This window comes from Helianthus annuus, chromosome 5 (genome assembly GCF_002127325.2).
Source record: "Helianthus annuus cultivar XRQ/B chromosome 5, HanXRQr2.0-SUNRISE, whole genome shotgun sequence".
Taxonomy (NCBI): domain Eukaryota; kingdom Viridiplantae; phylum Streptophyta; class Magnoliopsida; order Asterales; family Asteraceae; genus Helianthus; species Helianthus annuus.
Window position 1 is genome coordinate 176,196,651 of NC_035437.2, and position 16,731 is coordinate 176,213,381.

At 33.9% G+C, this 16,731-nt stretch overlaps 1 protein-coding gene across 1 annotated transcript; it reads left to right on the forward strand.

The window, feature by feature from the left end:
• The first annotated feature begins 11,391 nt into the window (after positions 1-11,391).
• Positions 11,392-11,889, forward strand: LOC110944219 (sporozoite surface protein 2-like). The gene has a single exon (XM_022185930.1). The coding sequence runs from the start codon at positions 11,392-11,394 to the stop codon at positions 11,887-11,889; it is 498 nt and encodes a 165-aa protein (XP_022041622.1).
• The last annotated feature ends 4,842 nt before the right edge of the window (positions 11,890-16,731 follow it).

Genomic DNA, 16,731 nt, shown 5'->3' on the forward strand with positions numbered 1-16,731 from the left:
TCTTTTGAGCATTCTCCCCTTCTTCTCTCTTGTTGGTGTCGACACACACACACACCAAACACATACAACTACTGACTTTTGCACTTAACCAAAACTTCATCTCAAATCTTTAATTTCAGCCCCTCATGTTTGTTATTTGCTCATAATTGTCCCAATTTCATTCCTTATTTGTTTTGACTAACTATGTAACTAGGTTAGGTAGCCTAGTCATCTTATTTTAAGTTTTATCATTTAAAACATATGGCAAATGTAAACATGCAAGTTTTGTGGTGTTACACATACACATAACTAGGTTAAATAGCCTAGTTATTTATTTCACGATATATCATATAAGGACATATAGCGAATATAAACATTCGAGTTTTTGGGGCGTTACAGTAATCTTAACAATTTACCAGCTTTTGCCTTTTCTTTTATGTATAAACGGTTCATGTGAAGTAAATGGCAAGTTTCATGTCTTTCACTTCAGAATAATCTATCATTCTATTATAAGCACCAATGGCCCTTGCGTGTATAACATCCAAAATTAACTGTTCCTTTGCTTTTTTTAAAATTTGTTGGGCCTATAATATAGGGTGTTCAAAAAGCTCGCGGCTTGAGACCCGTTTGAAAAAAGCTGGCTCGAAAAAACCTATTTTTGTTTTCTAGCCGAACCGAGCCAGCCCGTTTTGTAATCGAGCCGAGCTCGAGCGAAGGGGCTTGGCTCATGGCTCACTTGATGACTTATATGTATATGTGTGTGTGTCTATTTTAGAAATGTGTGTTAATTTTTTAATGTTATAAATATTTGTAAAAAAAATTAATAAAAAATTAACAAGCTGGCTTGATTGGGCTCACACTGGCTCTAAGATTTTACGAGCCGAGCTCGAGCTCAACTTTTCCTGTAATTGACTTGACTTTGGTTCAGTATTTGTAACCAACATATTTCTAAGTCTTGTACCTTCCTGCTTATTTAAGCAAATAATTTTTGGAACCCTTTGTTCACTCAGGTACTGTTTAGGAAAAGTCTTTTTCATAGTGAATCAAAATAGAGTACTATATTGATTTGGCTTTGGTTCAGTATTTGTAACCAAAATCTATGTTCACTCAGGTACTATTGATTATCATGTCTGCTTGAGGCCTTGAGTGATGTGAGAGTGTATTTTAATGTTTAAAATGTCTTTTTATGTGGCTTCCATTTTTGGCTTGCCTCACCTAAATTTGTTTGTTGTAATTGTTCATATGATTTGCTGTGCGTCTGTAACACCCTGTGTTTTCGAATGTCAAAGTCAAAGTCAAAGTCAAGATCGACTTCTTTGACTGTAATTAGTCTATTTTATGTTTTATTAGTTGTATTATGTGGAGTAAGTGTTATTAATCAAAGGAATCGAGGTAATCGAATGTTTATCGACGCGAAACGCTTTACGACTCTGAATAGTAGGAAGTAACAATGCGATAAAGTCAATCAATCAATAATCAAGCTATCGAATCATCTTCGAACTCGAAACTCGAATTGTGCAAACTTTGGTGTTGTTATACGTGTGTGTGTGCCTTATGTGTTACTTGTGCGTGTTTACTTTATGTTATGTGTGGTGATTAATCGAATCGAAACTCGAAACTCAATCGAACTCAATCGAAATCGAATTATGATAAATGGTGGCGAAAAGATAGTGTGAAATATAGATGCTTGTATGTAGATATAGTGGTTGGGATTAAAAGTAATTTGGATAGGAAACTCTATTGTATTCGTATCATCTTCAATCAAAATCGAAATATCAGAAATCGTCGCACCAAACGCTCGAAACAGGCTGTTGATCGATCAGGCTTCTAGCTGATCGAACAGCCCAGCCGATCGGACGGACTGTCCGATCGGGATGCCTGGCCGATCGGCCAGCCCTTTCCTCTTTGGGAAGCCTATAAATAGCCCTGTCATTGTCATTCTTTCCACTTTTGGAAACTCTCTGACCGACCAGCTCGTGCTCTTCACTTTTCCTCAGATTTCTCTCAATCCCGGTAAGATTTCATCCTAAATCTTGTACTTTCTTGATCTATACATACTCCTACACCTTTCTATCTTTCAAATCTTAACTTCTAACCGTGAAATCATCAAGATTCAAGCATCCTAGGATGATGTCATCATGGTGTTCTTGAAGACCTTCATGTTTTGGCCTCAATCCACCAAGAATAGCTTGGATCTAACTGATTTCCACATAAACAAACAAGGATCCATCACAGATCTGAACATTTACACGGTGAGAAGGATTGAAAGAAGGATTTTCCAACTTTCTTTCAACCCTTTTACATTCAATGCCTTCAAACCGGTAGAAACAGAGCTTGAGCCAACTCACTAATCATTCTAATAGTTGTGTGGTTCAAGATTCGGATTCTAACTACGAGGTTCACGGATTTCGGGTTAAACTATAAACTCCGTTCCGAACCGTTCACCGGCCGGACTTGGGTGGTTCCTGTCCGAGCAGGGGAAACAAGTAAGAACGAAGGTTCCATGGTTCAACTCGTTGTCAAAATACCTCGATATAACGTCAAACAATCAGCACAGCCAAGTGTTAGACGAACAGGCCGACCAGGTCAGGATGCTGACCGATCGAACAGGCTGTTCGAACGAACAGCCCAACCGATCGGACATGTCAACCGATTGACCAGGTCAGCCGATCGGCTAGCACATGGCCCCATACTTTAACAATTTCATGAAGTCTAGTGTTGAACGAAGTGCTGTTCGATTGAACTACGGTTTGATTTGAATTACTCTTCGGATCATGAGATACTATGCTTCAACACTTAATCGATTTTCAACTCGTTCGACGTATTGGAGTGCCACCCAATCGAACATGTCGTCCGATCAGGTGACATCCTGCTGAGGACTTATTACTGAGGTACCTAACCGATCGGTTAAGCCGGCCGATCGAAAGGCCCGTTCGATCGATCGACCTGAAAGGTAAGGACACTTCAATGTTCTCAAATACTACAACGAAAACTTCAAAAGGACAAGCCATCATACACAAACACATCCTACTCAAAGGAAGAAACAATCCACTCGAACAACCCAACCGATCGAGCCTACCGGCGGCCGAACAGGCTGTCCGAACGGACTGTCAAACCGAACGAACAACCCGTCCGATCGAACCTACCGTTCGATCGACCAGGCTGTTCGACCCATCAACACTTGTATTCGTTTTACGCGTTACTCATCGTTATACTATCAAACTATCTAGGCTAAACCTACTTTCAAGCGCTCCCTTCAATCCATCCATCGCTGTGAGTATACTCGAACCCTTTTTGCTTTAGCACTTTTGGGTGTTACATACGTTACTTATCTAAATCACAATCGAACACACTACTCAATTATTTAAACGCTAACCGTTCTGCATGTATTACGTGACTAAATGAATGCTTGTTGTTATGTTTACACGTGGAATGTTGTCTACCTGCCTTAACGAGATAGTACTATAGTATGGACTCAGCACCCGTTCACACGGGGGTTGTTAAGGACCATTACTTGCATGGATTACGGTGGTAATCATGTATTGCGAACTACCTCGGGCAGTCAACTCGCAGTCATTGGTATTGATAGATCCATGTCGATAATTAACATGATTCGTTTTCCTCTGTGTACGTGCTGGTTATGCGTAAACTATTTCGAACTCTATTATGCTATTATTAAACTTGTATGCTCACCTTTACATTTTATGTATTGACTTTATTTTAACGTATGTGACAGGCAATTAGGATGCTTATCTGCTAGGAAGGCGAGCTTAGAATAAGCGTCTAGAGCATAGTTGTCTGTAGATCTTGCAGATCGAGTCTCTAAAGGCATTGAACAATTTTTATATTTAAAATCTGAGTTGTCGGAACAGAATATTTGACTTGATGTTATCTGTAATAATTTGTTTACTATTTAAGGTACGTATGGGACGTATTATACAAATTGAATAGTGATAATAATTGTTATGGAAACTTCTGGACAATCTGTTTCGCTCAGTGCCATGCCCCGATGATTCTGCCATCGGTTGGGGTGTGACAGCGTCAGTTAAAGATCATAGGCTTACAATTGTCGTTGTGTTATTTTTATTATTTAACGACAAAAAGTATGCTCGAGTCTCTAAGGCTATGAAATCATTTTGGGTTTCTATGTGTTAAATGTGCTTTTTAATGACGCGGTTAGAAAACTGTTTCTGAATTATGATTATTTGATCCTGATTCTTTAGTTGAACAGCACATGGAAGGTAGGATAAGTTGATTGAGATAGCAGCAAAAGCACTCGCCACATTTGGAGGTATGATAGTGTGTAATTTTTCAAAATGATGTTTTGTGAGCATACTCTTTTGGTTAATGATATTTTGTTACTAACATGATCTCCTCTTTGCGAATGTATATGCCTCTGTGACATTGACTTATAGGACCTCAAGGCATGGTCAACCATTCATATGAAGATATATTTAAGCAGATGACAGTTATTTTATATAAATAAAACTTTTGAAATTACCAGTGTGTTTTTAGTGCATAATTAATGTATATGCTTTTTTATCCCACCTCTAGAACACCATTGATTTTATAAAAATAAGCCTTTCCAACAAAAAGTGTAACAGGTCGATCCATTTGAACTCGAACCAAACTATGCTCTTTGTCTAAACCCATTGTTGAAATTTTATATCTTCTTGAGTGCTTAATCTTCCTTATCCTAGAGACTAGAGGCAATTGAAGCCAAATTGAAATCATCACTGTTGTACTGCATAAGTTTTCAAGAAAATGAAGATGTTGAGGCTACTTCAAATTAGATGGCTATTCACTTCAGTTGAACAACTAACATGGCTTTGTTTGTTTTGTTACCCCTTTTAGTCTCCGACAATAAAAAGACATATGAGAAAGCTTGGAGTTAACATGACTTTGTTGGACAAGTTCCGTCTTTTGCTTGAACTCATTTTTAAAGGTATAATTTAGCAGTTTATAAGCTTTTCCATTATTATAAAATCTTTGGTCATGTTCTACATAAGCCTGAAAGAATAACTTTGCCTTCATTTTTCCTCTTAGTGATTTTTTGATAAGTTAATGTAATCGAATACCGGAAGAGTTGTGGCTTTTTTAGTGTTTGGTGCTACTTTTTGTTCCATTTAGAACTCATGGTTGCAGTTCATCATTCCTCATGGTATTGCAAATTTCTTTAAGTGATGCATAACCTAACTTGAAAGAAAACGATTGATAAACTAACGAAAAACGAGTACAACACTATAATTTGGCGACTCCGCTGCAACGCGCGGGTTCTCCACTTTATAAATAGTATAAAAACACAACATGGTTAATAATTCAACGAGTTGTTTATAAAGAAATCTTCAATGAGTTGTGATTTTTTTTTGTCGTATTCATGTATTTCAATTATTTCTTGCACTCTCTAACATTTTCGTTAATAATTCAACGTATATAATATTACAATTTTTACTTTACAGTTTTAAAGGACTTAGTTTTCCTGTTTAGCCACCCATGTAACACACGGGAACTTAGACTAGTTATTATATATATATAAAAGGATGACTAGTAAGCTAAAGTACATTTGACCTTTTTTTTATTTTGAAACTCATCACCTCGAGCTTTTATTATTGACAACTAAAACCTTTCAACTTTTTAAAAATTTTGTAAAATGTCATTTTGACTTCTCTCGAGTTTTACATGCTTAAATTTATATATGGTTTGGTATAAATTTAAATTGATTTACGTTTCGATGTATTTTTTTTTTCAAAAATGAGTCACAAAAGTATAATACGCTTTCGTGCTTATTTTTATGGACACGTTCAGTTGGTGTACGTTTTGACGTAAGTTTTGTTTGGAAATGAGTTTTATAAAATATAATACAATTTTACTAGATAGTATAAATTCGAGTTACTTTACATTTCATGAGTTGTATCAAATATAATACGTTTTGGTGCTTATTTTTATTGACATTTTAGTTAGTGTATGTTTTGACGTTTATGTACGTGTTGATACAAATTCAAGTTGGTTTACGTTTTGATGGAATGACATTTTGACCCCTTCGAGCTTCACGTGCTTATTTCGATGTACCTATTGGTATAAATTCAATTTGGTTTACGTTTCGATGTAATTTTTTTCCCGAAAATGAGTCATTCTTATTTCTATGTACGTATTGGTATAAATTCAATTTTGTTTACATTTTGACGTATTTTTTTTTGAAAATGATTCATGTTAAATATAATACATTTTTGTGCTTATTTAATTTATATGATCAACAAGCAATTGAAAAAAAAATCAGTACGCATAAATCATATTGAGAAAACCAATTCTCGCAACGTGGGGAATCAATTATATTATAGATAAATATGTGTATACATATCATATTTCAATTTAAATACATCAAATTATAAGCATTGATTTATCACTAAAAAGGTTAGCAACCTATGTATTACACGGGTTGGAATAATAAGTAATTAGTAGTGAAGATTTATGAATTATAAACAATATTTTGAGATACCATGTATTTACAAAAATAAGAGATAAAATACGAATGGTTAAATAAGAGAAAAAGGGGGAAAATCTTAATCAAATAATAAGTAATTAGTAATGATGATTTATGAAATATAAAACGATATTTTGCTAACGATATATTTACAAAAGGGTAAATTACACTTTTCATCCTTTATGTTTGTATCAGATTGCAATGGATACTCTTTAACTTCAATAATCACAGTCAGAATCCTTTATTTGTAAATATCATTACACTCTACGTCCTTTTGCACTAACCTGGTAAGTGTATTCACTTAAGGGTATTCTGGTCATTTCATGCTTTTATTTAAAATATTTCTTAATAAATAAAACCAAAACAATACATATATACAAAATCATCCTACTCTCAACCCCCATCCATCTCTTGCAAGTTTTTGTAACCACTTTCACCACACAACCTACCACCACTTGCCGCCAACCACCACCACAACCACCACTCCCTTCCCTTCTAGATCTATAAATCTTCAAAAGCTGACCAGAATGCTAATCACTTTTCCGGAACTATAACAACATGGAAACCCTTGTCGGAACCCCAATCGCTAACCAGAACGCCAATCTGGAACGATGGTTCAAGTTTCAAGGCGGTGACAATGAGTAATATGGTAGATCGGTGGTGGTTGTGACTTGTGGTCTCTGATGGTTTTTCTGATATGTTTAGCAACTGATTATGGCTTTGATATGGCATAACAGCTGCAGAGATAATGTTTGTTGGTGATTGAAATCGGTGCCTGGTGGTAAATATGAGTGGAAACAATCATATCTCCGACGGCGGCTTTGGATCTAGGATTTTAAGGTCGGTCGACAATGATAACCTTGTAAAGGGTCTGCCAGCTAACCCGCGTATACGATACTTTGATTTTGGTTAATTTCATGAGTCTTGTTTCCTAGCTCATGGATTTTATTAGAAATAAGTTGATGGGATTTTGCTAATTTTGTGGTATTTAAGGCATTGAAATGAAGAATCTGGACTTCAATTTTACTTGATATTACTAGCAACAAATTGAGGGGATTCTGACTTCTTGTGTTGTTTACTGTTTAGGGCATCGAAAGAAATAAGAGAGAGGGAGAGAAAAGACGAAGACCATGATGTTGATGGTTGGGGTGGTGCGGTGGTTGTCGGATTTGGTAGGGTCAGCCGGATCTGGTGGTGATCATAGGTGGTAGTGGCGGTTATAGGCGGCTAGGGGTTTTTTTTAGAGTTCAAAGAGACAGAGAGAGAGAGGTAAAGAGTAATTACCTGAACAATCCTTAGGAGAGTTAAAAGACGAATTTACCCTCATGTGCAATGCACATGACTTGATTTTACTAGAAAACTGAACTGTGTTAGGGCCAAAGGACCTAGGGAGCAATGTGATTAATGTATAAAGGATTGTAACTGTAATTATTGAAGTTAAATGGCGAAAATAAGAGATAAAATACAAAAGGTGAAATAAAGGACGAAAAATGTAATTTACCTTTAACAAAAATAAGAGATAAAATACAAAAGATGAAATAAAAGAAGCGGAAAAAAATCTTAGTCTCAAAGAATTATGACACAGTGACACAACCAATTCTTATTATTAGGTATAGATGTTCCAGATTTGTTTGTTTTTTTTTTTTTTTTTTTTGAACGGTGACTTTCTTTTTGAGTGACCCAATGTCACACCGCCTAATCGACGGCCCTAGCCAAGTCTGTCCAGACTTACGTTGTCTTAACCGGGCCCGCGATGGGTTGGCCAGACTTGGTTACGACATTCCCCCGGAAACCGTACTGCCTCCACACGAGAAGCCTCGCTGAAGTAACAACCGGATGAATACCGGGGTGCGGCTCAGGATTGAACCCCCCTCGGTGGGTTTGTCACCATCATTGCCCAATATCCACAGCAACATGACACAAGTGGGAATTGAACTTGAGTCTCCATTGGAAAACCCAAGTCTCCTACCACTAGGCCACAAGTGGGGGGATCGATCCTGAACTTGAGTCTCCATTGGAAAACCCAAGTCTCCTACCATACGGGTTTGTTAACATGATCTATAATTGAACTTACATTTACTCTCGGTTAGTTATTATTGTTATATATTTTTAGTATTTTAATTGTTTTAACAAAATATTATTAAAATTGTAACTACATAGGATCTTTGTGTACTTTAAAAGAAAAGTTTAGGTACTGAAAGAGAAATCCACTTTGGAAAGGAGAAAATATCCATTCTATTTGTTGAAGAAGCGTTGGACTCCACTTGAAACACCACCTCAAATATTTATCATTTTTATGAAACCCAAATGATTAAATGTTGAATGATATGATTGAAAACATAATAGATATATCATTTTTTTGGCCAATGACTACCAGCTTAGCCGGTAAGAGGTACGAACACAGGTTACGGATTCGATCCTGGGCCAGTGGGGTTCCTGCATGGAGTTTAGGCCAGACCGACCGGGAGGTACCGCATTGCGGGCCGGCGGATTCGAACCTGAGCGGGTACGCCTAGAGGCGGGCAAGGTAACCGGTTGATCCACTCCTTCTAAAAAAAGTTATACCCGCAACCAGATTAAACCCTTAAAATTTATAGCTCACTAAGATCAATAAACAACCAATAAAATAAAAAGATCTGAATGAAAGGTAAATAGTTATAACTTAAATACATTATTACGTATATTCTCCTAACCCTTCATACTAAAAAAAAAAGAAAATTATCGATCTTATGGTGTTATTGATAATAAGAATTCTTAAATGGATAATGACAAACATGTAACAATTCATATGCATGCACATCCATAGGCATATAGACATGTACTTGCGCACACGTGTGCTAGTGTGTGTATAAGAAGGTGAACAAAAGTTGATTGCTATTTTTGATTATGTTGTTCAAAATTACTTTTTGTGGGTATGTTTTAGTCAAGGAATCCTATTATGCAATTGTATGTAAGGCTTACCCATTATGCAATTGTATGTAAGGCTTTAAATACGGGCGATCTCATAGTTAAATTTATATTAAAACATAGTTTTTAAACTGATAATAATCATTAATTAGTTAGCAGAAAATCACGTATCAATTACATCAAGTCTTCAAATTGACCTAAAACGATCAAATAAAAACATAATGGGTCATTTAGGGTCCATAGGGTGCCAGTTCAATAAGTAGGAGAGCTAGCTACGCTAAGTGACTCCTCGGGATCTTTCTATCAAAGCTTTAACATGTCAACATGATATACATGCTAAAAAGCCAGCTACACAAAGTGAGTCATAGTTTGATCAAATGACGAGTTAACAGTCCAAATAAAACGTTCGATAATTATCATCAAACCACATTTTATCATCAAACATGCACATCAACTTTAATCGTAAATAAACGTCAATTGTGAAGCAAACTTTACCGTCAACTGCTCGCTTAACTTCAATCAACAATCAATTAACTTTTAAACATCAAATATATAATATTAAACGTACAACATTAATCCTTAACTTCCAATAATCACGCACCTCGTCACTAGCCACTGCCCAACACTTCTCAGATTCTCCCTCTCATGATCATATTCTCTATCCTGGATTTCTCCCTCCACTTTTAATCATTATGAGAAGAGAGGGAGGGACCGATCCATTAGTTTAAATGAGAACTAGGGTGGGTTGTTAATCTACCTTATGTCCCATCTTTCAAATTCAAACCATTGAATTATCTCTTAATCCTTCTAAATCAACTTGGTAAACCTTGTAGTTAACTTATAGTTATCATCATCCATAAATACCAACTACATTTTATTAACTAATATATATACACACTCATTTAAAATTGAGTGCTACATCTGTAAACCAAATGGGTAAAAAATGACACTTATGTTCCAACTTTGTTGAATTTCAGCAAGCAATAGCTTCTTAATAAAAAATAAACATTATAATTTTCACGGTGAACAAAAGAAACGAATATGGCATAAGTTGAAAATGAAGGTAGGACTAAGATAAACTTGGGTGTATGACTACATTCATATAAACTTGGGTATGACCACATTCATTGTACTTCACAAAATGTAGAGTGACTTTTGAGATTGTTATGCTTTAACTGTAAACATCACCATAACTCCATAATTTAGTCTCATTGTCCATTTGTGTAATGTCTTCTATAGTTAATTACTTATAAATAACTCCAACTTTATAAAAAAAGTAATGTGTTTTAATAAAATATATATGACATGTTTTTCTCCTAAATAACTATAAAATACTTGTAAATGTGTCTATGCGTTATATGTGCACCCTATCTGATTGAGAATTTAGAACGAAAGTTTTCCAGGATCTTCTCATGCTGCCCAAGTATTTGTATCTTATTCTTTACCTCAGCACAACAACTTTTTTAAACAATTCTCATTTTTTTTCAAATTTACTGAAACTCTATGGATTATCGTGATTGTCTTGAATTCATAATTATTTATAACAATTAAATGGAACATTATGTGGATTTTCAGTTTCATGTAAAAGTTTAAAATAAATGAATTACCTTTTTTTATAAATTCTTTGTGTTTAAAGTTGATTTGAAGTTTCATAAAATTTTGTTTATATTATTAGCTTCTTAGGCTAGTCGGTATGAGGTTCGGCCCCGGTTCGTCGCGGTCCGGCGCCGCTGGGCACACCGTGCCGCCCCCATCCCGTCCCGGCCTCTCCGTCCCTTCTCTGCCGTTGGAGACGGTCCAAAAAAGTGGGGCCCCCAAGTAACTTTTGACCGTTAAAATAAAAAAAAAAAAACAAAATTTCCATAATTTGAAAAATGCCAAACGGTCATATTTTTAAAATATATAAATTTAACTTCCATTTTCACTTTCAATCACCAAATTAACCCCAAAATTTCACCTCTTTCTCACATAATTTTTATACACCTTCTTCCACTATTCTATAAACCTTCTTCCACATAATTTTCATGGATCCGTTCAACAACCCGGAGAACCCGAACACTTCGAACAACCCGAATACTCCCAACAATCCGACCCAACCTAATGTTTTTTCGATTCCGGGATATTATCCAACGCTAGAACCGAACCAATTCTCGCAATATTCATCGAACGCGTTTGCTTCATTCCAACACTCGCCAAACCAATTCGCTCAAATCTCCCAAAATCAAGCCCTTCAACAAATGATGATGCGGGGTGCTTGGAACTTCCCACCCGTTCAACCTCAACCGATCCCCACACCACCCGTTCAACCTCAACCGATCCCGACCCAATCCGAACCCGAAGACGATGTGGAGATTGTTCCCGAAACCCAACCGCCTAAAGGGAAAGGAAAACGAAACAAAGGCAAACAAGTGGTGGGTGATCAACCGTCGAAACCGAAGGCGACTAAGTGGATCCCAATCGAAAAAGAAGCCTTAGCTAAGGCTTTCATTGGCACTTCTGACAACCCGATAAAAGGTTCGTAATTTTTTAAAGGTCCGATTGGCGAATGAGAAAATCCGAATTTCCGATGAAAAAATTCGGCTCAAGGAATGGAAAATAATAACGATGAATGTCGAGGACGAACCTGAGCCGAAACGTTCGATGTTGAAAAAATTACAACACGACATCATGAAAAAACATCAAATTATTTAACTCTATGTTTATTTTTATTAAGTCTTTGTTTTTTTTTTATGTTTTTTTTATATTTATGTAATGTGGGTTTAATATTAATGAAAATATTTTGTTAGTATATTTGTTAAATGTTAAAAAAAAATAGAATACTAAAAAAAATAAAAAAAACATAAAAAGTGGTGGAGGACTATGACTAGGACCATCCTACCATGCCCTCTAGTTTTGGAGGATGGACCATCTTAGAGAGGAATGTGACGTGCCGCCTACGTAGCGGATCATCCTCCAAGGATGGTCTATCACCATACCTTGTAGTCTTAAAACTTATTTTGGTTAAAGTATGAAAGATATAATTTTTATAATTAACTGATCGATGTAGATATATAATAGATATTAAACAATACAGTACAAACCAAGTCTACATAAACTTTAAAATTTAGTCATTATAATATGATGGGATTTTATTTTATTGATTGGTCTTCCAATAAAAACATTGTTAAAAGTTATTGTTGATTAACAATTTTATAATCTATATTTTGGTTGTATCTTACAGTGTCACGTGTTACAATTTTGTAGGCACAATAAAAGGATGTTCCTGTTATTCTTATTTCACCCAAAATAGTTAAATTAAAAATTTTAGAAAGTTTTTTAAACCTTTATGAAACTCAAAATGGTTTTTGATTTCATTTCCTTTCTTACAACTATTATCCAACGACATAAAAAAGATTTCAAATATTTTTAGTTGCAAACATTAAATATCATATTATATTCCAAAACTAGTGCTAATACCCGCGAATTTCGCGGTGTTGAGAAATGATATGTTTTTTTTTTTTTTTTGAAAAAAATACGATTATACTGATGATAAAAAAACTGTATGCATGAACGTACTATTGAAATTTGAAGTTGATACGATTTGATTTTCTGGTTATAATGGCAATCTGATTTTAAAATAGATAAAATAACAAACGCATTGTACCGGAAACGTAAATAAAGGGTGATCGAAAAGTTATTGTAAGGTAATTGTTTTTTCGGATTTTAAATAAAAAGTGAAAGCCTATTACTATAGCACTTATGCTTGCTGGAGTTTCGTAACCAATAACTTGGAATTCGCTTTCGACCAGTTGAAGAAACAATCGTCACCTAAGGAAATATGTTCAGCTTCAATTATATCATGCCATCCAACAACACCGTACCTATGTTAGATAAAATATGAAAAAAAATGTTACTAATTCATATACGAATACAGTGAAAGTTAAATAATAAATAAGATAATAAATTGATTGACAAACCTTATTTGACCATCAATATTGTGTGTACGAAGATTCTTAACCCAAGTATTTCCTTTAACAACTTTGATGTTTACTTCAGAAAACTCATTTAAACCACTTATGTCAGTAATCAATTTGGGAAGGATCTACATTTTGTAAGCACATTAAAAATATGTTAATGTTATTAAATGAAAAAAACTAAAAATAAAAAAAAAATTAAACATAAAAAAGCATAGTAGAATACCAATTCATTAGATACTGTCATTGCAAAAAAAGGATAGTTAGGATCGTCACTAACTTGTCGATAACCTTCAACATTGGTGATATGTTCATATTCTTGCTCAATCAAAGGAGTGTTGTTTAACAAAACTTGACGACCGTGCTTATTGAATATGGTAATATTAAAATCTTTCACGTCGTTTATTTTAAAACACAAAATATCGCCAGGATTTAACCTGAGATCTTCAATAAATTTAAACCAACCATCAGCAAAACAATAATTTGGACCAATCTTTCTAATACGGACTTCCCATTTATGAATCTCGGATACGTTAAGTATAACCTTGTTATCCGGTAAAGGATAATCAAAATGTTCTGAAAGAAAAGTATCTGGTATAACCTGTAAAGAAATTAATTATTATAAAATGTATGAGTATTATGTTTTACATAAATCGAGAAAAAAACAATATAAATCTATAATAAAAGTACGTACCATTGGAGTTTGTAAAGGATTTTGAATAATTTTACAAAACGGTTTCCCCCACTCTTGATTTGGATCATGACAGAAAAGCTTGAACTTAAAAGTACGATCACCAAGATAGTTGAAAATAATAAAGAAATATCCATGGCCAAAGTAATTTAAAACCTCAGGCCATCCATCCGTGAAGTAGAATACATCTTCTAATAATTTGATGCGAACACGCCATGAATGCTTTTCATCAAATTTAAGGCTAACAGTTGAGGATTGTAACTTATTCGTCCATATAAATCTACTCATACATATAGGTATAGCCTGAAAACCAAAAAAAAAAATTTATGGAAAATTTCTTTAGAATAAAATATCAAACATCAAACAATACTAATAAATAGTTTATAAAGTTATGTACCTGTTGAAGGGATAGTGGATCAAGTAGAGTTATGATGAAATACGGACCATGACGATACATCTTCACCCAAACACGACAGTTGAGAAAGAATACTAACAATCGAATACTAATAGCAACACATAGAATGAAAGAAAAAAATATCAGCATGTATTTATATGAGAAAATTGGAAATAAAATTTAAGATACTATAGAATCAAAAATTCTTATAACTATTTATGTAAATAATAATAAACTCAATATTGTACAAAAGTATAGAAATTAATGTAATTATTGTAAATGTGTTTTAAAAATAGCAAAAGATTTACAAAATATTGCTAGTAATAAAAATTTAACATAATAAAAGGTTTTACGAAATATTAGTACTAATTAGTGAATATATATTTTTGTATGATATTCAAATACATAATGGGTAAAATAAAAAACATTAGTTTAATATTATTACATAAATAACGGATATATGTCAAAAATTAAAATCGATACTTAAATTAAAAATAAAATATAAACTATAATCATCACATATCATATCAAAGATCCTGCAACACTCCATCACCTTCAATCAACATTCACTTGTCTCAAGAAACCTAAACCGACGGTGAAGAAGAAATTTGGTAAAGTAAGTTTACATCCATATTTTCCGATCATTTTATCGGAAATCTCCTCTTTGATTCACACACTTATTATCATCTGAGTTGAACGCCAATTTCCGGGTTAAGTGACTTCACCGAAGTATTTCCGGTGATTGTTGACGGTTTACACATGAAATCAGGTTTTTCAGTTTTATGAAATTAAATGTTGTGTATCTTATGTGTATCTAAAATAAATTAGATCGTATTGCATGTGTTTGAAAATATATAATTTCTGTTAATAAGATGATTTGGTTGATATATTTTGTGCATCTTATTGTGAAAATTAAAAATTCTTGATTAACATTGTATTTTGGATCATTGATTAGGTTATAACATTAAAAAACTTGAATAACAATGTTATTTATTGTGTACCTTATGTTTATCTAAAACGGATTACATTTAATTGTTTGTCTTTGAAAGTATAAAATTTAGGTTACTATACTTATTTGGTTGATATAGTTTGTGAATGCTATTGTGAAAAAAATTATGGTTAGATGATGAGATAACAGTTGCTTTGTTATTGTTTATATGTATATTGTATATTGTATTATACTATATTGTAAACAAATATATACATCATTGGTTACAGGTATATAAAGATGAGTTCCTCATGCATAACTGTGTTAGATGATGATTACTCGATGAAACTGGTATGTTACAATTGTTAGAAAATAAAGTAAATCTAATTTGTGTTAGTTAATATCTTTAACATAAATTTAACAACAGGTACTGCCAATTGACTTTGTTAAGAGTGTATACGGTGATTATTGGCAAAGAACTAAAGTAGTGATACATCATGAAAGTGAAAGAAGTTGGACAGTTTATTTGAGAAGTATAAGCGGGGAATCGGTTATAACTGATGGTTGGAAAAATGTCGTAAGGGATCTTCAGTTGAAAAAACAGACATTGTTGCGCTTAAGGATAATGAAAGATAAAGATATTCACATTGATTGTTTCGTCAACAACATATGTGGTGAATCTTTCGTAACAGTAAACCGTCACGGCATTTTAAAGATAATAGTAAGTATACAACTATATATTAATATATTTTCCTTTATAGTTGTAAAATAAATGATATAGATATATATTTGAGAGTAAAATGCTACTAAACTTTTCAGGTGATTCCCGAAGCTTATGTTACAAAATGTTACTCTTACACGCCAGTCAACGATTATTATAACATATGTGCAGCAGGTCAGATTTGGAAAGTTGAGACGGACAAAATAAATGATAATTATGTTTTTACGAAAGGTTGTCCGAAACTATTTGATGATCTTGGGATAAAAGATGATGATATAATGTTGTTGATGAAGACGGACAGCAACAAATTTGAGATAAAGATTTATCGTCGAGGAGTTGAAGTTGTTTTGAAGAAAAAAGAAGAAAGTGAAGATGAGTCTGTGATGGAGATACCTAAAGACACATACTACAAAACCGTCCAGTTTGTAAGTATTATCAACTTAAACTATAACAGTTTACTAATAATTACGTCTCTTTTGCTAATATCTTATTGTATAACAGAGCTTCGGTGATGATGATGATGACTCCACAGATGAGATGATTTCTGAGGTAATAACCTTATATTTAAGTAGATTAAAACACATTACAATCAGATGTTGTAATTTTATTAAATATGATACACAGATTCATGAAAGTAGTAAAAAACAGGAAGTGATTAAGAACATTGCTGGAAAAGA

What these genes read in the sequence shown, in the direction of transcription:
- LOC110944219 (XM_022185930.1), top strand. Translation starts at nt 11,392, where the DNA reads ATGGATCCGTTCAACAACCCGGAGAACCCGAACACTTCGAACAACCCG.